The following is a 21,452-nucleotide window of genomic DNA, read 5'->3' as shown; positions in this document are numbered from 1 at the left end:
CAGTTAATCCCTACTTTCGACTCTGTGGTCAAGGTTTAGACCTTTCAGAAAGGTCCATCTGGGCCAGTATGAACATGTGCACTCACATAACAGTTTGTATGTTACTGTCACACTCTGATGCTCAAGTTTCCAAATATCAAAACAAGATCTTCACTTCGGCCAGGAACATCCAGCTCTGAGCAATACATGAGAGGACTAGACTTATTAAAGGTTTCACAGAAAATTAGCAACCAGAGAGAGTTCTGTGCATGCTCTGTGTGTTTTCCCACTTATTTTAAACAGTGATGCTGTGATATTATTTGGACATTTTTCCTGCAACCCAGCACTTCATGAATATTTTCATTTTGTATTTGGTGACAACCATACAAATGAAAAAATGTTAATGAATAATATCCTAGAACTGAAACTGGCAGCTTCAGCAGTCACAGGCAGAGAGGAGTGTTGCGTATGACGTCAATACATAGGAGGTGCTGCCCTGGCCTGCTCACAGGCGTGCAGTGTAAAATCAGCATGCGCACTGCAACAAGCCAACAAAAGCCTGCACACACCATCTTCATTAGCCTGCGTGAGCAGCTGCTTCTTCAAGCGAAAAAGAGAAAAAAAGGAAGAAAGGAGACATGTCCTGTCAGAGGCCTCGCAGTACTACAGCAACACAGCTCACACAGTCCAGACTCTGGTTGCCATGGTTATACTGTAACAGCACTGGAAGAGGAATAACTCCATAATATATATATATATATATATATATATATATATATATATATATATATATATCCATCCATTCGCTTCCGCTTATCCTTTTCAGGGTCGCGGGGGGCGCTGGAGCCTATCCCAGCTGTCATAGGGCGAAAGGCGGGGTACATATATATATATATATATATATATATATATATATATATATGCTAAACAAGGGTGGAGGAATTTGTGTGCAAATAGTCATGAACTACTACACAAATAAAAGTATTTTATTTGAAAATGGGGATAATAAATGCACAACGTATAAAAGAGTGCGTGTTCCTGTGTTATTCCACGTAAACATGTTGCTATCACGCCTCAGTGATGAACACACCTTCAACCCACGAAGAATCGTCAACAAACAGCTGTAGCTTTCACAGGACTTTCACACGAACTCAGTTAAATTATCATGACTTGCTGCACACTGTGTGCCCAAGCTGCTATAAAAATGTACTGATTATTTATTTTAGGGCCACATGTAATACTGTCCCACCAGAAAACGTCTGTTTCTTTAAGGGTTGCACCTATAATTGTGCTCGCACTTATAATGATCACATGGTATCATTTGGGTTGCTGTGCTGAAAACAAATACATGTATGTTCTATTTATAATAGATTTTTTCTTCTGATAAGGCATGAGCCAATGAAGTGGTATGTTTTTTCGCTTGTTTGTTAGTAGGATTATATGTAACCACCAAGCCAAATTTTAGGAAACTTGGTGGAGAGTAGGAGCATGGGAAATGAGATCACAGTCTTTAAAATAGCTTATTCACAAACGATCCTCCTCCTGACTGTCCTTCTAGTTTAAATATATATTTTCTTTTATTCCTGGCAAAGAAAACTATAAAATCATGTCTAAGTAATTTGGTAGATGGAATGCACTGTGGTGAGTATTTTGCTGACATCTTGTGGAGATGACAGGGATATCATATTAACTTACTGAAATGTTTCACGTTTTATAACTGAATGATCCGAGGTAAAAATAAAAATAAATAAAAAATACAGACAGAAGTACAGATACTTGTGTTAAAAAATACTGTAGTAAAAGTTGAAATACTTTTTTTACTCGAGTAAAAGTGAAAAAGTACAGACTCTGAAATGTACTCAAAGTAGAAACAGGCAACAGGTAAAATATTTTCTGTTGCCTACATGGAAGAGGATGACTTCACACCTAAACAGAAAAATGAGTACAGTCTGGGGTTACAGTGGGATTTGGCAACACTGAGATCTGTAGCTTTTAATATCAGGTATGACAACGCGATAAAAGTCTTTTTTTATTAAATCTCATGAAAATAGGCTTCCAGTACAATATTCTGAACAGATTCTGAACACTACATTTGACAATTTCTTTAATGCTTGTATTGTTAAACAGAATGTGAAGTCTTTTTAAAATGCTTTAGATGGCAATAAACTAACTAACTAGAAGCAAAAACTGCTGCTGAGTGAATGTGTGAAAGACGGAGGTTTGAACGAAAGAAAGCATTTATATTAAAACATTTTATATGTATGCAAGTTCCTTTACAGACAGATGAGTCAACGTCTGGTTAGCATAGATCTATGGCAGAGCCCAGAAAGATCAAGACTCAGAATAGCACAACATTTAACAATCATGAACTCGATTAGATAGCACACACATCAGAACACTGCAAAACACATGAGTAATGTTCACATTATTCTCTTATTTTAAAAATGAAGAAACTGAATGTTTTACTGCCTGAGCAATCTGTAGTGGTTGATGTATAGTTTAATGGTCAAATGGAGAAGCAGTGAAGCCCAGATGGAGCTGTGCTGATGCTGTGGCTGTGAAAACTGAACACACGGGATTCTTTATTCTTTTCCATTCATACAATCATGTACAAATTGTTAGATTGGATCATTATATCCATCAGATATATATTATTGGGAGGTATAGTGTGCTTCATAAATAAACCCTAAAGTTGTTTGGTGCCCATCAGCAATGTTCCCTCTAATTTTTCATGTGTCTGAGCGAACACACAAACTCCCTGAGCGGACACTTGGACCACTGTGAGCAACATTAGACGTGTGCACTGTGGTCACGCCAGCATCGAATCCATCCAGGTTACATGGTTTATTAAAATAATCAAATTACAGCGTTTACATTTATGTTAGACTACTTTTAATTAACTGCTTTAGCCCACTTACAATGAAAATGTAAAAAAAATCTTGTTCATGACCTGTGTAGCATGTTAACACTATTGTAAGTAAAAATAACTTGAACTCCAATTTTGAAAACACAACTTTCTTTTTTTATTTATTGTTTTGTATAAAGCTCTGACTTGTATTATGAGTATGAGTCTGTGGTCTGGGAGAGTCCTGTAACTCTCTGTCTGCAAAATACAGTATATGATGACCAATGTTGGGCAATTAATTATATAGTTACTTCTTCAAAAAAGTAACTGAGTTTTGCAAACAACAAAGTTTTTTGCAGCTGTTTACCTAAAAATGCAGCCAAGGTGTTTTTTTAAATAAACATTTCAAACTATTTACAGAACAATCAGCTGTTCTGCATCACATTTGATGCCACACAAATTATTTGTGTCACTCCAAAACTAATTTCTGTCCACTATGAGATGAAGGAGAACAACAGCCTGATACCTGCAGGTCTGACAACAGGAGATGTATCACTGCTGTAACACCTGTAACATTCAGCAGTCGCCTCATTGTTCTGACACACACAACAAAACTATTGACTACACTACACACTAACGACACAAGATTTGCGCTTAACGTCGCAAATCTCTCACATCTCAAAACACCGCCGTCACTCCTAAAACTTCCCCCTTTCCTAAACAACTACATGCCATGTTGCCATATCATTCTTTGATTGGTCGACATGGTACATTTTTCGACCAATAGGAAAGGGTGGGGTTTTTTGGTTTTGTTTTTGCTCACAGGCGGAGAGTGCTTTCGAGCGTTTTCCCTATAAAACGCTGTTTTTATGTTTCTTCCTGCAGTAAATATAAACAACGATAGTATTCAGGAAGAAAACCAAACATTGCAGATATTTTTATCATAACTCTGCTTTTCGTGCCCTATCAACACAATTTAAAAACTGGTATAAAGTCCACACTTTTTCTGTCAATTGTTCCGTCTGTCCTGCTCACATCTCCAATGGTTGTACACGTTGTCATTAACGTGGCTTCACTCCACATCAGCCACGCCGCTTTGCTAGCTAAAACACCGGTGTCGGCACATAAGGACGCTGTCATAGCCTGTCAACGACGTTGATTAGCTGCGTATATACGAATGTGAATCGCATCATTGGGATAAGGTGGCATACAGTGGGGCAAAAAAGTATTTAGTCAGCCACCGATTGTGCAAGTTCCCCCACTTAAAATGATGACAGAGGTCAGTAATTTGCACCAGAGGTACACTTCAACTGTGAGAGACAGAATGTGAAAAAAAAATCCATGAATCCACATGGTAGGATTTGTAAAGAATTTATTCGTAAATCAGGGTGGAAAATAAGTATTTGGTCACCTCAAACAAGGAAAATCTCTGGCTCTCACAGACCTGTAACGTCTTCTGTAAGAAGCTTTTCTGTCCCCCACTCGTTACCTGTATGAATGGCACCTGTTTGAACTCATCATCTGTATAAAAGACACCTGTCCACAGCCTCAAACAGTCAGACTCCAAACTCCGCCATGGCCAAGACCAAAGAGCTTTCGAAGGACACCAGGAAAAGTATTGTAGACCTGCACCAGACTGGGAAGAGTGAATCTACAATAGGCAAGCAGCTTGGTGTGAAAAAATCAACTGTGGGAGCAATCATCAGAAAATGGAAGACATACAAGACCACTGATAATCTCCCTCGATCTGGGGCTCCACGCAAGATCTCATCCCGTGGGGTCAAAATGATCATGAGAACGGTGAGCAAAGATCCCAGAACCACACGGGGGGACCTGGTGAATGACCTGCAGAGAGCTGGGACCAAAGTAACAAAGGTCACCATCACTAACATACTACAACGGCAGGGAATCAAATCCCGCAGTGCCAGACGTGTTCCGCTGCTGAAGCCAGTGCATGTCCAGGCCCGTCTGAAGTTTGCCAGAGAGCACAAGGTTAAATACACGTAGACATTGAGGGCTAGCAGGAGGGACCATGCGCTTACCTGCTGCTCTCTGGCAGGTAGCTCCATGCCCTCCTGGGTTTTAAATGCACCTTAGAACACACATGCATCACCACTACAATGAGCGGGTGGAGGGAGGTTTGGAGTCTTCTCTCACCCCCGTTCTCTGCGACCTGCTGGAGCGGGGGGGATAGGAGGAGGAGTTGGCCGTCCGACTGCGGTCTGGAGTGTGGGGCCTCCCTGCTGCTGCGGAGTCGGGGCGGTCTGCCTCCCCCCATCGCAGGGAAAAGGGTAACACCACCTGGGTCTGGGTGCAGTTCCCCCTCCAGGGGCAAGGGTACCTAGACCCGGTTCGTAGAGTACGCTTAGGGAGTGTGATTGTGTGTACAGCGTCTCTTTATGTCTGTCTCCACGTTGGTTGAGTGTGGAGTAAGTGCATATGAGAGCATGAGGGTGGGAATGGATGTTTGTGTCTGTGTGTGCCTGTATTTCTGTGTCTATATGTCAGGTTGGGTGTCAGGCGCCACCTCTCTGGGGACATCTCAGGCCCTCCAAGGTTTGGAGGCCTATCTCCCCCCACCACCACTTCCCCTGCCAGTGGCGGACTCCCTCAGACATCGGTGCGTTGGTGGTTCTTTGTGTCTGGGGATGGGCGTCCAGGTACACACCGGCTCACTCCTTGGCGGCCGCTTATCGGGGCCTGGAGCCTGGGGCTCGCTCGGGCCACTTCGGAGGTGGGGTGCCCCCGGCCTCTCGGCCTGGGGCTCGGTCACTCAGGCACGGCTGGCTGCCGGCGGAGCTCACGGGCGCGTCACTGCAACTCCCCCTGGCTTCTGCTCCGCGGCTGCTGAGTGAGCCCTCATCTGGGACTCTCCTCAGCTCTTTCTGGGACAGTGGCGCGGCTGCCCCTCTGTTGGTCTTCCTTGGTCTCTTGTGTTCTGGGGGCCTCTGGATGTCTGGAGTTTTGATCTCCTCCATACCTGCTTCATGCCCTGGAGGACGGGGCTGTGGCCCCCCCACACCCTCTAGCAGATCATTACATGAAGGAACCTTTTAAAAAACAAAAAACAAGCGCGTCCATGCTCACAGGTGTACACACGGGTGATCACACCCACAAACTACACCCTTTTTGGCTCCTACCTCAAAGCACACTGTGTTCTGTTGATCTTATGTGCTGCACAATAATGTTTAATATTTAGTATTTACTGTCATATTCCCATATATCATTGTGATGTTGTTTATTCTATTACTCTTGTTCTCTTCTGCTTGTTTTCTTTTTTCTTTCTCAGCAGGTGATCCAGGTGATCGATATATGCATTTTTTTTCTTTTTTTTTCTGCTCATTCTGTTGGTTTATGTTTTTTGCCCTTCTCCCCCGTCCCTCTTCTCAGCTGTTTCTCTTTCCCTCTTTCTTTCTCCCCTTCTTTCCCCCAGTCAAGTCTGTCCCATATTCAGTAAGTGAAAATAAAATAAACAATAAAAGGTGAATCAAATGGACCATTACGGCAAGGCTGGGATGGTCAATTTGGTAAAGTAAATCCGTTGGGCATCTTTCTTTGCCTTTAGACAACAATTCTGATGGCAAAAGAGCCAAACGGGACAGGCAAAAAAAAAAAACAAAAAAAAAGAGCACATGGATGATACAGCAGAGGATTGGGAGAATGTCATGTGGTCAGATGAAACCAAAGTAGAACTTTTTGGTATAAACTCAACTCGTCGTGTTTGGAGGAAGAAGAATACTGAGTTTCATCCCAAGAACACCATACCTACTGTGAAGCATGGGGGTGGAAACATCATGCTATGGGGCTGTTTTTCTGCCAAGGGGACAGGACGACTGATCCGTGTTAAGGACAGAATGAATGGGGCCATGTATCGTGAGATTTTGAGCCAAAACCTCCTTCCATCAGTGAGAACTTTGAAGATGACACGAGGCTGGGTCTTCCAACATGACAATGATCCAAAACACACCGCCCGGGCAACAAAGGAGTGGCTCCGTAAGAAGCATTTGAAAGTCCTGGAGTGGCCTAGCCAGTCTCCAGACCTCAACCCCATAGAAAATCTGTGGCGGGAGTTGAGAGGCCGTGTTGCTCGGCGACAGCCCCAAAACATCACTGCTCTCGAGAAGATCTGCATGGAGGAATGGGCCAAAATACCAGCTACTGTGTGTGCAAACCTGGTAAAGACCTATAGTAAACGTTTGACCTCTGTTATTGCCAACAAAGGTTATGTTACAAAGTATTGAGTTGTATTTTTGTTATTGACCAAATACTTATTTTCCACCCTGATTTACGAATAAATTCTTTACAAATCCTACCATGTGGATTCATGGATTTTTTTTTTTTCACATTCTGTCTCTCACAGTTGAAGTGTACCTCTGGTGCAAATTACTGACCTCTGTCATCATTTTAGGTGGGGGAACTTGCACAATCGGTGGCTGACTAAATACTTTTTTGCCCCACTGTAGTTCTAATCCCACACGGGAGCAGCCAGTCACTAACTGACTAACACTGCAAAACAGAATTGTTAAAGTTTTAATTTTAATTTCAATTCAGGTTAGATTTTTTTTTGTGCGCAATGCAGATTTTCTGTGCGCAGAGACCGTGCCAGCAGTGCGCAATTGCACACGCGCGCAGCTTAGAGGGAACATTGCCCATCAGAACCATACTGCTATTTCTAATCTGCGTACAAATATTCTTTCATACCTATATTGCTCTTTTAAGATTTGCATAATCACTCTTATTAAACAAAGCACAATATAAATAAATTCATGCTGGTGTACTGCAGAACCAAGCTCTTAAAGACCTAAGTACAGGTTTTGCTGGAATTTTGCCAAAGATTTACACACATCAAAAATACTATATTAGAACATAAAACTGAAAGCAACAAATGGTCAACCTTATGCTACTGAGGTCATGGACAGGTGCGAGGTCATGTCATGATTTGTGAACTATTCATTTTGAATGTTTTAGTTTTAGTTAAATTATCTTCTTACAGGGTTATCAACTCTGAAACCTCCTCCTGTAAAATGGGGTTTGCTGCTCAGCTGAGGCAGAAGCTCCGGGTGCTCCACCTTGATCTTTGTCCTCTGCTCACTGAGGAGACACACAGTGAACGAAAGGATGAGCAGCTGAACGTTTTCTCAGTGCGTTATATACTGGAGCTTTTAATTAGAACAAAGATCAGCCTCACCTTTGGAGCTTTTTCTCACTTAGGTATTTCTTCGTAACGTTTGCTAGCTCCGTGGCCAGTCTTTGATTCTCACTTTTATACTCATTCATCTTCGAGTCAAGCATCCTCAACTCTGCTATCAGTGCCTGAAAAATAAGATGGAAAAACATATTTTTGTCAGAGATGTGAGAAACCAGTGCCATCTGTCTAAAATAGATATTAAAAAATACTGTCTTTTATGTTGGTGCCAATTTTCTGACTTTAAAACAATATATATTATTTTATTGAAGTCATTATTTATATCAAAAAGTAAACGCAAACAAATGATACAAATCTGTAATTTTCTGCACAAGACCTTGAGCTTTTTGGTTCTGTCTCGGATGGTCCACTGACACTGCTGGAGCTGCTCGGCTGCCTCAGGACCTGGCTGCCGGGCCAGAATGTGCTTTAGCTCCACATACAGCTTCTCCTTTTCCTTCATGGTAAAATTAAAAGAAAGGAAGTTATGGGTAAAGTACATGGCTTAAAAGAAGACCATGCATCTGTGAGTCACACTTATTTTTATGCGTAAACTTCAAAAGACTAATGATCCAAAGAGGCTTGTGCAGGTACAAAGCGAAGATCATTAGTTAGATCAGTTAGTTTAAAACAAGTGTTCAGGTGTTCACCTGCAACAAGAGCTCACGTTCCTCAAGGTCTTGGGTTTTGGCGATCAGGCGCTTTTGTAAGGACTGAATCTTACGGATGAGCTCGTATTTACCAGGGTCACTCCCCTGCAAGTCAGTCATTTAGAACATGTGAAAAAGAAAAGCTAGTGCTATGAAAGTTACGAGCTAACACAAGGATAAATCATTCACCTCTAGTTGCCTCCATCTGTGAATATTTATCGGCTTCAGTTGCTCCTCAAGCACGCTGTTCCTTGCTCTCTCTCTGAGCAGCTGCCTCTGCAGATGAAACAGCTCTTGCCTAAAATACAGGATTACATATTAACATAATTTCCATTTAAATTCCGTCAAACTGGAGGCAAAAACAACATTCTACTGCTTCACTCTATTAATTAAGAGTTTAAAAATGAATCCATTGTGAAAATATCACAAGAAATACTGGAATTTTTTAAAGGATCTATGTGAAACAATTTACTGTTTGACAGCAGCGATTCCTACCTAACAATCTTTCCATCTCACTCCTTTTGGCTCTTTTACTCTAAATACTGCGCTCTGCGGGTCCCCTCATTCCTTTTCCTTTTTGTGCTCAATGCTTGTATCTTGCCTTCCTTCTCCTTCTTCACTATTGGCCACAAATGCCTCCCTTTACCTCAGCTCCTCTGTGTTGGGCAAAGTCTTGTCAAGGATGCTTTTCTTGCGTCTGAGCCTCTTGATCTCCAGCTTGAGCAGGCGGATGTCTTCGATCCTCTGCTTGTAGTGAAAGTCCCCCTTGCTTAGGATTGACTGCTGGATTCTGATCTTCTCATACAACAGTGTACGCTCGTCATTGCTATGCAGCAGCTGCTTGCCCAGGCTGTCCCGCTCTCTGATCACCTTGAGAGAACACATAATCAGAGTCTTTTTCTGTCTCTCTCTACCCGTCTATGTTTCTCCTTCTTTACCTGTTCCAGTTGTTTCTTCTGTTGGGTCTGCTCAGCATCAGCATCCGATATTATCTTCTGCAGTTTTTGCTGCTCTGTTTTCTGGCTGTCTACACACTGCTTTGTTTCTTCCAGCTGGAGCTTGATCAGCTGCAATTCTGCCTGTAGGAAATGCAGGAAATTTAGATAGGAGCAAACATGGATTTAATTCAGTTCAAGACAATTTTATCTATATACCACCAATTCATAATTGCAATCCCCCCATTTACATGTTGAAATCTGTCAGTTACTCACTGGAGTAATTCAAATCACTCCAGTGGTTTAATACCTGTGGGTGAAAGCCATCTCCTGTAATGAAATTTATTCTCTAGTGCTGTGTAGTGGATCATTATAAAATTAAAGGCAATCAAAAAAATTGGTGAACAAGACAGGATTTTCAGGAAATACTGTTCAGCCTGAAATGTCAACACAAGTGATTAGAAGTGATGCCAACTGAGTCTAATAAAAAAGCTAGATCACTATATCAGATATAAAACCTCTCAATTTAGCAATATGTGTTTTTATATTACCAATGTTTAGGATTATGATTTATTAAATGAACTTCAGAGATGCTGTGATCCCGAACATTGTAAGAGTTAAAGTAGAAACTGTTTGGTGAGAAGGCAAAAAAGTGGACAGAGGAGTGGGGACCATTTCTTAATAAACTTTCCCAACTGTGATTGGTTGGCTACATTCTTTTTAAAATGCCAATCCCAGTATTGAAGTGGTATTTTTCACAGGGTATTTAAGGTACTCTCTGTTGTCACTCTGCTCTACTCTGCACTGTCTCACAGCAAACATCATTATTTACATTAGCGGTCTAGTATAAGTGCAGACAGATTCATGGTTTCTTATGAACTCTCCCTCACATCTTTTATTCACCCAATTACGATTTCCACTGATGTCATGGATGATAAACAAAAGACACAGAGGGAATTATTCCACTGCAACGCCACTGTACCCTAAATGCAACATGAGAGGAAGCTCAAAATGTCAAGAGTAGTGCAACAAACAGCAGCTGAAGCACGTGGAAAACAACCGTTTTCAAACCTCCCCCCCAAAAAAAGAAACAGTAAAAACAACAGGCAAACAACAGAGAGAAAATCAACCATTCACGCTCCCATCCACATGTATGGTAAACATGGAAGCACCACCCAAACAGTCACAGGGAGAAACTCCACACAGTTGGTGTAAACCCAGGATCATCTAGCTTGGAAGTGACTGTGTTGACCAACTGAAGTAATAAGCATTTTCTAGTGAAACACTTCCCTCTACTGGTGAAAGTTTTAGTTACATTTTGCAGAAGGCATTTTGTACTATTTTATAAAAGCATTTATAAAGAAGAATTTAAATCAATTAAATCAATTTTAGAAAACTGTACAATACAGGCAAAACCATCCAGAATGGCAATGGTGGGATTCAAATGAATATATATTTTCACAAGAGTCAAGTTACTAAAAAGACAAATCAGCAGATAAATAAGGACGAGGTCAGACCCACACTCCATCATGAACCGCTGTGGAACCTTTCTGTACCTTGAGGGTCTCGTTTTCTTTCTCTAAGCGTTTGTGCTCCTGTTGATCCTTGGCAAGGGCCAGCTCTTTCCCACTGATCTCATCTCTGAGTCGGGTGACCTGGTTGTTCATGGTCTTCATCTTCCTCTTCATCTCTGCAATCTCTTCCTAAGGGAGAAAGATAGAACACAATGACCACACAGAAAAGGGAAGAAGAGAAAAGATGAAGAGGAATTACAATATAAACATCTGTAAATATGGTGTGTTCAACCTTTCCCTGGTGTAATTAAGCTCTGCTGAGTGATGACACCAGCAGTGATTCACATCATCACTTTGCTATTACCTGAGTTTCAATGAGGTTTTTGCTGTAGAGGTTCCTTTCAGACACGACAGTCTCCAGCAAGTTCTCGTGCTGTTTGAGCTTGCACGCAGCCTCAGTGACCTTCTTCTTCCAGTCAAATATCTCTGTTTCTCTAACTTCTACATCATTCATTTTTTGTTGTACCTGTGGAAAGAGGAAAAGTCCCATTTGTAAAAAAAACCAAAAACGAACAAGCTAATCCAGGAGACTAGCTCCTCCTGCAAGACCTGCCTTCTGTATGAGGTTGCTGGTCTCGTTGATGTAGCGGTCACGCTCTTTCTCCAGCTGCTGGATGATTTTGCGCTGCTTCTGGGCCTCCAGGCGGTAGCCGCTGATCTCGTGCTCCAACGTTTTCTTGTCCTGCTCAAGGAGCTTGACAAGGTTTTGCTGCTTCTCAGTTGACTGCACAGCTTTGATTAAGTTCTGCTCATGGGAAAACAAGCATAAAAACAGTAAGCATTAACATAGGCTCCAGCTGCTGAGGACCAAAAGGAAGACACACTCATTTAGTACTGTTATACAGAAACAACTGGTTACTGAATATGAAGAGTGATTGAGGCAAGTACCCTGTAGACCTCTTCTATATCAGTTAATCATAATCACACATTTATCACAACAAAAAATAAATAACAAAAATTCTGAATTAAAAACTGAGAAGTTTAACTATTTTTTTAAACATATGTTCTTGAGTTTGATGTCAGCCTGTGTGTACACAGTCAACAATGTGGAAACCAGTACTGAATCTCTTCTGGTATTACAAACAAAATGATTTTGTGTATTAATGTCTGCATGAAAAATAATATCAATATCGAGCATGTTTTGTCACCAGATTAAAAAACACAAGGTAAAACTCCTCCATCCATAGAAAAGAGAGATATAGACAACATCCAGAACCACTGCTAAGCTCCCAGAGCACAAAATCTTTTAAAACTGGCCTGTGATCTGAATACTCAGATGCCACATCCTCAACAGCAATCATCCAGCTTAAAGCTTTCTTCTTGGTAGAGAAAAAAATACATCCATGAAAACCCTTCATGATTCTGATCCAGCCACAGGAGCACCACAATTCAGGGTACTCTTAGTGCTGGTTCTTAGCCTGGATTAATGGGGAGGGTTGTGTCAGAAAGGGCATCTGGTGTAAAACTTTCTCAAATATATATGTGTGTCATCAGGAATGAGATTTCCACACTGGATCGCTCAGGGCCCAGGTTAACAACAAATCGCCCCGGGTGCTGTTGGGCAGTGCCGATGGAAACTGTGCTACTCTTGGCTGAAGACAAAGCGGGAGGAGGGGGACAGGGTGTGTTAGGAGGCAACGAGAGAGAAGGGAAGTCAGGAGTGTTGAGGTGAGAGTGGGATTTTAAATATAAAGATTATGACTGATAAAGGGAGAGAGAACAAAGGCTGATTTAAGGCAGGGATCTCCAACTTCAGTCTTCGAGAGTTACTGTCCTGCAGCTTTTAGATGCATTCTTGTTCCAACATACCTGAATCAAATTAATGGCTTGTTTCCAGACCTTTGCCAAACTGGAAGACATGCTGAAGAGTTCATTCAACCATTTGATTCAGCTGTGTTGGAATAGGGATGCTAGGGATCAAAAAGCTGCAGGGCAGTAGCTCTCGAGGACTAGAGTTGCATCCTCACACAATAACCTGATATAGGGTATTGTGTGAGGATGCAACTGTCCCACCATGATGTAGATAGGAAACAAAATGGAGTAGGGGTAATCTTGAAGGGTGAGCATGGTGGAGGTAAAGAGAGGGTCAGAGAGGGCTATGAAATCCTATGCGAACTGGCAAGCATTTCAATATTGGCCTCATCAGTTCCCAAACACTTACAGAGCCTACCTACCTACATAACAAAGTTAGATTTGTTAAAAGGGTACTGGCAGGTTCCTTTAACTAGTAGAGCCTCTAATATTTCAGCTTTTGTTACTCCAGACCATTTCCTGCAGTACACAGTAATGGCATTTGGTATGCGAAATGCACCAGCCACTTTCAAACGGCTTATAAACTCTGTGTTAGCAGGCATTAAAAACTGTAACGTGTATTTGGATGATATCGTGATATATTCGTTGTGCTGGACTGAGCACATTAGCACACTAAGGAATGTTTTTGGTCATTTAGCCCAGGCTTCCCTAACCTTGAACCTGGCAAAATGTGAATTTGCCAAGGCAGTAGTGACATACCTCGGCAAGCAACTGGGACACTGCCAGGAGTGCCCTGTAAATGCAAAGGTGGAAGCTGTCCTGAGCTACCCTGTGTCCACCACAAGACGGGAGCTCAGGCGCTTCTTGGGTCTAGTGGGCTACTACAGATGTTTCTGCTGGAATTTGTCGACAGTAGTGGCTCCTTTGACTCGTTTGTGCAGTCCAAAGGAACCCTTCAATCACAACCAGAGATTGATGAGTTGGGCATTGCTTGCTCAAGAGTACAACATAGACATCAGACATAAGAGAGGTATGGACAATGTGGTAGCTGGTGCACTGTCCAGGACGCAGTGTTAAACTCCCTAACGAACTCGGTGGTATGTGTTAAAAGTATGTCTGTTTTATTTTATGTAATATTTTATGTGGGGGGGGGGTGTTACGGTCGCTGACCTCTAGTGGCTCTCCCTATGTGAGAGAGAGCCTTTTCTCCCTCTCCTGTGTTCCAGGTCTGCCTCATGAGCTGCAGCTGAGGTGTGTTACAGCTAGTCAGCCAGGGCATACAGACTGCCATCTCAAACCACCACACCTTGTCTTCTTCCCCCTTTTTGCTCAAGCTGTGAGCTGCAGTGGTTTGGGCAGCAATCTGCGGCTGCGTGTGTGTGAATTTACAACTTTGGTGTAACCTTGGTGTGTTGTGTTTTTTTGTGAGTAAGGGTGTGCCTTTACTAAGATATCTGTGAACCACAGTGGAAGCAGGTAGGGGTTCTCTGCCATTTTTGTTTCAATCATTTTCTCCTGTTTTGTGGCCAGTCAGGGAGCTCAGCTAATGCACTTTTGTTTTTCGATAGAGAAAACTCAGTTTGTTTTTAGTTAGAAAGGGGGTGTTTTGTTTGTTGTTTTGGCCTTGGAGACCCTGACGAACAGAGCTTCCCTGTGTTCATACTTGCTTAAGTAGTGTTGTGTAATGAATCGTGTTTTACTGACATCTACCTTGGGGAAGTTTATCATTTCTTTTTCACTTTGTTACCCCCCAACACTTTGCTTTTAAGTGGGGCGTAACATGCTCATAAAAGAACGGGTGAGATGACCCAGCAGCTTTCAATTTGTGTCAAAAGTGCAGAACTCAAACTATATCATCATAGTTTTAATCCTAACAGTGCAGTTAAGTGGACTTGAAGTTTTCATACATATTAGCCTTAGACCACAAAAATAGATTAAAGCCAACAAAATACCCATGCTTATGTACTGGACACATCTCACTGTAAATGAACGTGAACCATAGTGAAAAGCAAACATGTTATATAGTAAATCATCTCAATACATATTTGGGGTTCAGGTATTTGTTTTTGTCTGATATTGCAAAGGAGCATTTACTAGCAGTGGTTTATGCTGCTCTCCCGAAGTGCAGGGATGATTATACAGTATTATAATTATGACCTCAGAGGCTTAAAAAGGTTACGTTGTAATCAGATTCAAAATGAGCACATCCTATAAAATGTCCCAGCTTGGTTGATAGTGTGTCACAGAACTATAAACTATAACGGATACCTTATTTAAGATGTCTCTCTCTCGGATCAGCTCCTCTATGGCTTTCTTGTCAGCTTCTACTTGCTTCTGAGAAGATTCAAGATCTGTAGAGGAAGAAGGGTGATGATTACTAAATGATGTCTGCTCACGGTCAGTTGTGTTGAACATTTCAAAATTGACCATTTTTCTTCCATGAGTGTGGCGCTGTGTCATCTGAAGTCATTTCTCAGGCCTAGAAATTGCACTGAAAAATTACACTGCAATTTAGAAGGCTTTGTGGTGTCTCACTCATTAATGAAAATGACGGTAGCACACAAAAGTAGATCAAACTAACACTTAGTGCTGCATCCCTCTACTCTGTTCTGATCAGGTGTTTGTGTGCATTTCTAACAATCTTAACACTTTCTTACTTTTTGGCCTCATTAAGTCAGCCACCAATACAATATGTATCCATGGCCACAAAAGAAACACGTTCTCCAAACTCCTTCAAAGGATTTTTCATTGCAGGATTTTGTTCGTAATACCAAAAAGCCACTTACATTCTGGCTTACAGTTTTTTTTTTTGTTTTTTTTTTATCATAGTGATTACTGTCACTGCCTCAAAATTATATATTATTCAGTATACGCCTGTAAAATTTCTACTTCAAAGTTGCAGATGTCAGACGGTCATGTGCTTGTGTTTCATGAGTCATAAGGTAAGCTCCTTTACCTTTCTCCAGACCAGCGATCTGTGCTTTCAGGGTCTCCCGTTGCACATCCACATCAGCTTTCTGATCCTCTATCTGGTGGAACTTCTTCTGGATGGCTTCTCTCATCTTTGTTTGTTTGGCAACTTCCTGACGCAACTGACTCACCTCCTCCTCTCTCATCTGACCAGTGGGGGCAGCAGGGTGTTTGAAACATTACACACAGTGATGAAAGAGGGATATGGACAGCATATGTCATTGTACATGCAGGACACTGACGCTGACTACATTCTGATATGTCTTAATGAACTCTCTGAACAGTACCATGTTGTGACTGTTTAAGTGTACATTAGTGGACAACAGTGTACCTTAAGCTCATTTATATTCTGTTGATTTTGCAGGGAGAGGTGTTCTTTGGTTGATGACAGCTGCTCACACTCGTGCTGCAGCTTGGTGTTCTTCGTCTGCATCTGCTCCAACTCCTTGGTTGACTTTTCATTCAAAATCTGTTGCAGTTAGAGAACAAATATGTATTCTTTCTTTCAAATCAATTCAATTTTATTCACATATTGCCAAGTCACAAAACCCTGACCTTTAGGTAAGGACCCTAAAATACTAGAAAGAGGCCCTGAGTAAATGTGGTTATCCCAGCTGGACATTTGTCAAATCTAGGAAGGCAGCTAAAGAAAGCTCCAGCCGATCCAGGAGGGAAGGACAACTGCTGCCTAAGAGAAAACCTGTAGTGATCCTGTATGTGTCAGGAGTATCGGAACAGTTGAGACACATTTTTTCTAAAGATTTTTCTCTGTAGTTTTTAAATCCCAAAACAAGGTGTGCCAAAAATTAGTCCACCGCAGGGATCGGGTCCCTCGACACAAACAGAATAACATAGTGTGAGCTGTTAAGTGCCAGGAGGATTCCCAGGATTTATACATCGGGGAAACCAAACAATCTCTGGTGAAGCGGATGGCACAACACAGAAGAGCAACCTCGTCAGGCCAGGACTCCGCAGTTTATGTACACCTACAGGCCAGTGGACACTCTTTCACTGATGAGGATGTTCACATCCTGGACAAGGAGGAACGCTGGTTTGAGCACAGAGTCAAGGAGGCCATTTACGTGAAAAGGGAAAGACCATCTCTGAATCGAGGAGGGGGCCTAAGGGTACATCTATCACCATCTGACAATGCTGTGATTGCAACCATTCCCCACCTGTGTGAATGGGACTCATGGCCATTGATCAATGATCAGTTTACCTTGATCAGTGTTTGTTGATCAATGGTCATGAGAATTTGCATATTAATGATCAAGGAACTGACCCCCAGCTCATTGTTCATTCATTAGCTTCAGTCATTATGCAAATGTCCTGTTTATAAGATTGGGGAAACCTGCAGTCAGCTGAGACTGAAGAAGTCACTTGGATGAGTGACCAAACGTTTCTCCCACTGAAAACGCTGCGTCCAGATGAACACAATCAACCTTTTGGGATTTACTTACCTGGATGATTGAGGATGCATCAAGACAATACTAGAAAGAAGCTGTGTCACTGCAACTCTGCTCTGCCACCTCCAGCTCAGTTTCCTGTCTTTTTCTTTAGTGGCAGCATCAAAACCACACAAAACCTCACTAAAAACCTGTGAAAATTCCCTTTCACTCGTGCTGCTGTCTTTCTATCCCAAATCACCCCTTGCACTTGTTTCCACCCACTCTGCCCTGACTGCACACTCTTCCTCACTTCTTTTTTGGACTGTCTGTTACTTTGTATGGAAGTAACAAGTATGGAAGTTTGAAATTGAAATAGGAGCTAATTCGCTATACTTATTTGTAAAGGTAATTATTACAAATTCTTGTAAAGTAAGAAAAAGTAAGTTTTCGCAAGAATTTGAGGCATTTTTTTTTCCTTTTAAGCACAACATCTAAATATGTAAAATACACAACATACAACTAACAAAAAAGATTCATGCAATAATAACCTATGGTTTTAGCTGAGACAATAACTACAATAGCAGTTACTTTTGAACATGTCACACCAGAAATATAATCCATCCCACTTCCTTGCTTACTTTTAGCTCTTTTAGCTGCTGCTCCAGTTTCTGCTGCTCCTCTTTAGCCTTTTGGCCTTGCAGATTCAGAACTTTGATTTCACCCATCCTGGCCTCCATATCGACATGCATCTGCTTTACCTCCTTATCCAGCTTTTCCTTCAGCCTCATCTCGCGGGAAATCTCATTCTGTTGCACCTGAAGCTCCTGTTGGAGCTGGGTTTAGACAGGAAACAAGCAGTAGTCTGGAGTTAGAGTGGAATTTTATTGTGTTTGTCAGAGTCAATGGTCATGCAATCCTACCTCGAGACCAAAACATGCTAATAGAAACTGCATGAAGTCATCTATAGAACCAGAAAATACTACATTAGTGCATGTTTATGTGTATTGGGGTTTGTTGAGACAGGGGTAATACACTCAGGGGTAGTAATACTGTGTCATATTTGAAAATTATTACAATTCATTTAAATATGTAATTACAGACACCCATTATTAACAGAGTTTCTGTTTTGCAGGCAAAGTTTAAATCACTAATCCTTGCTGTGTGTTGCATTATTAGATACAAATGCTTTTACCTGTGAAATACTCTCCATGGCACGCTCTCGTTTGGCCTCTATCTCTTGCTGGGTTGCAATGGCTTTGTTTAGTTTTTCTCTCAGACCCTCTGCTGTAGTCAGCAGCTTATCCCTCTCTTTGGTCAGCTCATCAATCATGTTAAATAGATCACTAAAAACCAAAAGAAAAAACACACAGACATGTTAAAAATGGTTTAATCCGACATCTGTACAGTCAAAAGAATGGGCCACAGACACACTTCTGTTCTTGGTCCCTGGAAAACCCAGTCTGAATTTCAGCCATTTTTGTTAGGTTGGAAACATCTTCTTGTAGTTTCCTGATTGTCTCTTTGTCCTTCTTCTCTTTATCATGAGCAGCATCAACCATTTTCCAGGCTTTATCCAGCTCCTACAATGTAAGCAAATTATTTTCTTTAGCAGAAGCTACATGATAAAGAAAACGTAAAAAAACAAAAACAAAACATTTCTATACCCGTTACCTCATGATCAGAAAATGATTGCTATGGTCAAGCACCTAAATGAATAAGCTATTCTGCACTATGCTGTAGTTCTTGTGTTCGGGGCACATACCCTTTTTAGTGATGTTATTGTTGTTGCATCTTCCTGGGATAATTTCAGGGCTGCAGCCACCTTAGTTGAGGTGGACACAATCTCTGCATTCAGCTCCCTGCATTTAGACATTAGCCTTTTTTCGTTCTCTCTTGACTTCTTCAGCGCATGGATGAGCTTCTCATACTCCACCCGGATTTTGTCCATGCTCGCATCGCCAACCAGCTCACTGAGGACCAACTGAAACTCTGCCAAGGACTCAAAAGAGTCTTCTCCTGTTGATCCCGTCTCCTGGAAACACAGCAGGTAAACTGTAAGTCTATCAATCAAATCAACTGTATTTAAAGCACATTTAAAGCAATGTCATTTTATCAGACCAAATACAAATCATAAACCCTTTAACAAAAATCAAAGTAAACATCTATTTTAAAGCACATTTAAATAAAAAGACAAGCAAATTTTATTAAAAATTAAATTAACTATCTCGGTTAAGATTTGGACGGAATGCGTGAGCACCAATAAGAAAATCTGACTCGATAGAAACAAAAAACAAACAAACAAACAAGAGACCTCCCTGACTAAAAGCAAGTGGAAATAATATTTCAGCTGTTGGAGGGCACTTTTTGTGGAAGGTCAGACTATTTCAGGGTCTGGGGGCAACAGCTGTGTCTTAAACCAATTCAGGACTTCTACAAAGCCACGCTGTTGCAAGATATACAGCATTTTCTCATTGAAATATACAAGGCTTTCCCAGAAAAGACATTATCTGGATGACAGCATATGTTGCTCGCAAACGTGCATATACCTCTCAGCATTGATAATGCCTGTCCAGATGTGCAAGCTGCCAGTTCCACTATCACTAATGCATCTCCATAGTATCAGATATGCAGGTCTTTGAAGTGATAGCAAGAGGCCAGATGGTCCCTCTCTTCTTTATTCAAGACGAGGCAGTGTCCATGCACTTCCAACACTAGTTTCAAACTTTGATTCATCTGGCCACAGAACAGTTCAAATAAATTGCAATTTATGCAAACTATGTTCTCACACAGAGAAATGCTGCTGAGCCCATGCAATGATTTCCATGACAGAGTCCTGCTGTTTTTTAATGAAACACTGCTTGAATGACCAAAAACTGTCGGACTCCAATACTGGTTTTCAGTCTTGCACAGATATTTATCTTTACTTCTGAGAACTTCTGCTTCTCTAAGCTGCTCTTTTTATAGTCAGTCATATTACTGAACTGTTGCCAGTTCACTTAATTGCTTACAAAAAATGTTCCGCATGCTGTTTCTTTTTAGAACCACTTACTTTTTCAGCCTTTTTTGCCCTGTTCCAGATTTTTTACGACTTGTTACTGTTATCAAATTCAAAATGATCTAATATTTTTAATGAAATAGTAAAATGTCTTGCGCTAAAAAAAAAAGATATATTTTCTCTGTTCTGTTATAAATAAAATATGAGTGTATGAGATTTTTTACACAGACTCATGAGGACACTGAGACAATCCTTTCCACAACAGATGAGCCCACTACTTGCTTTATGCTATTATGCGCTAAGTCTAAAATGTCTCTCCTTAGCTTTAATGAAAAGTCAAACAATGACATTTTTCACACCTTAGTTAGCCGTTTAATAGCCAGTGTTCGTCTGTGATACTCTGACTAAACCATTTTCAAGACAAACTTACCTCCATGCTACCAAGTCAAAGTCACTTTATATTTTCTGGGTAAAATTCCTTAGCATAGCACTGGGGTTTCTATCAACAGAGCTGTGTCATTGGTTGCTAAGCAACCGTGATCTCGCGAGAGGCATGGATCTCGAGGATTTACGAAGGAACGGAGCTTCCCTTAGTTTGTACACGCTTTTCATTTCTGTCTTTATTAATCAGTTTTGATACATATCGTTTTTATGTCTCAGTGACCACAGATGTAGTGACCAGTGGGGTCACGTGAGTTGTCATTCTTTTCTAAGTTTGCACCATGGAGGAAAGTGAGCAAATGTTAGAGAGAATTTAAGAAGATGAAGTCTGACCGCATTCAGCACTTTTACATGCTGATTACAGTGCTCTCCTACGGAACAGGATTAGGGCCAGTGGGAAGAAAAAAAAGTGGGGACGTTCTTTATTTGTCCCCCCAGAATTCTGAGCACACGTTGTTCAGCAGGACCGGTTTGCAGTCGAGGCTGATAACTCAGTCCCCAACCGATCCAGAAATTTACAACCCTCCCTATTTATCACGGCTTGGGACCAGCATTAGAATACACTGGCTTGTGGTGCCCCTATACGGCTGGGCTTTCTAGATGCACAGTTAAAATGCTTACCTGTTATAATAATAATAATGGATTGGATTTATATAGCGCTTTTCAAGGCACCCAAAGCGCTTTACAGTGCCACTACTTCTTGAGCTGTATTTGTTTGTTGATGGGTTTTTCTATGCT

The 21,452-nt window shown here is 41.4% G+C and overlaps 1 protein-coding gene across 1 annotated transcript; it reads right to left on the bottom strand.

Annotated features, from left to right (window-relative positions):
• Window positions 1–2,021: 2,021 nt before the first annotated feature.
• On the bottom strand, window positions 2,022–20,825 carry cfap58 (cilia and flagella associated protein 58). The gene is made up of 19 exons (XM_080867089.1): window positions 20,704–20,825; window positions 19,041–19,310; window positions 18,710–18,858; window positions 18,471–18,621; window positions 17,917–18,111; window positions 16,222–16,359; window positions 15,877–16,036; window positions 15,189–15,271; window positions 11,722–11,913; window positions 11,473–11,634; window positions 11,151–11,297; window positions 9,598–9,738; window positions 9,306–9,529; window positions 8,849–8,957; window positions 8,660–8,764; window positions 8,347–8,466; window positions 8,013–8,137; window positions 7,816–7,915; window positions 2,022–5,874 (listed from the first exon to the last, which is right to left on the bottom strand). The coding sequence occupies exons 1-19, from the start codon at window positions 20,707–20,709 to the stop codon at window positions 5,515–5,517; spliced, it is 2,937 nt and encodes a 978-aa protein (XP_080723215.1). The 5' UTR covers window positions 20,710–20,825; the 3' UTR covers window positions 2,022–5,514.
• Window positions 20,826–21,452: the final 627 nt, after the last annotated feature.

This window comes from Rhamphochromis sp. 'chilingali' (assembly GCF_963969265.1).
Source record: "Rhamphochromis sp. 'chilingali' genome assembly, chromosome: 19".
NCBI classification, from domain to species: Eukaryota; Metazoa; Chordata; class Actinopteri; order Cichliformes; family Cichlidae; genus Rhamphochromis; species Rhamphochromis sp. 'chilingali'.
Note: the sequence above shows the minus strand (reverse complement) of the source record. Positions and strands in the feature narration are given on the sequence as shown.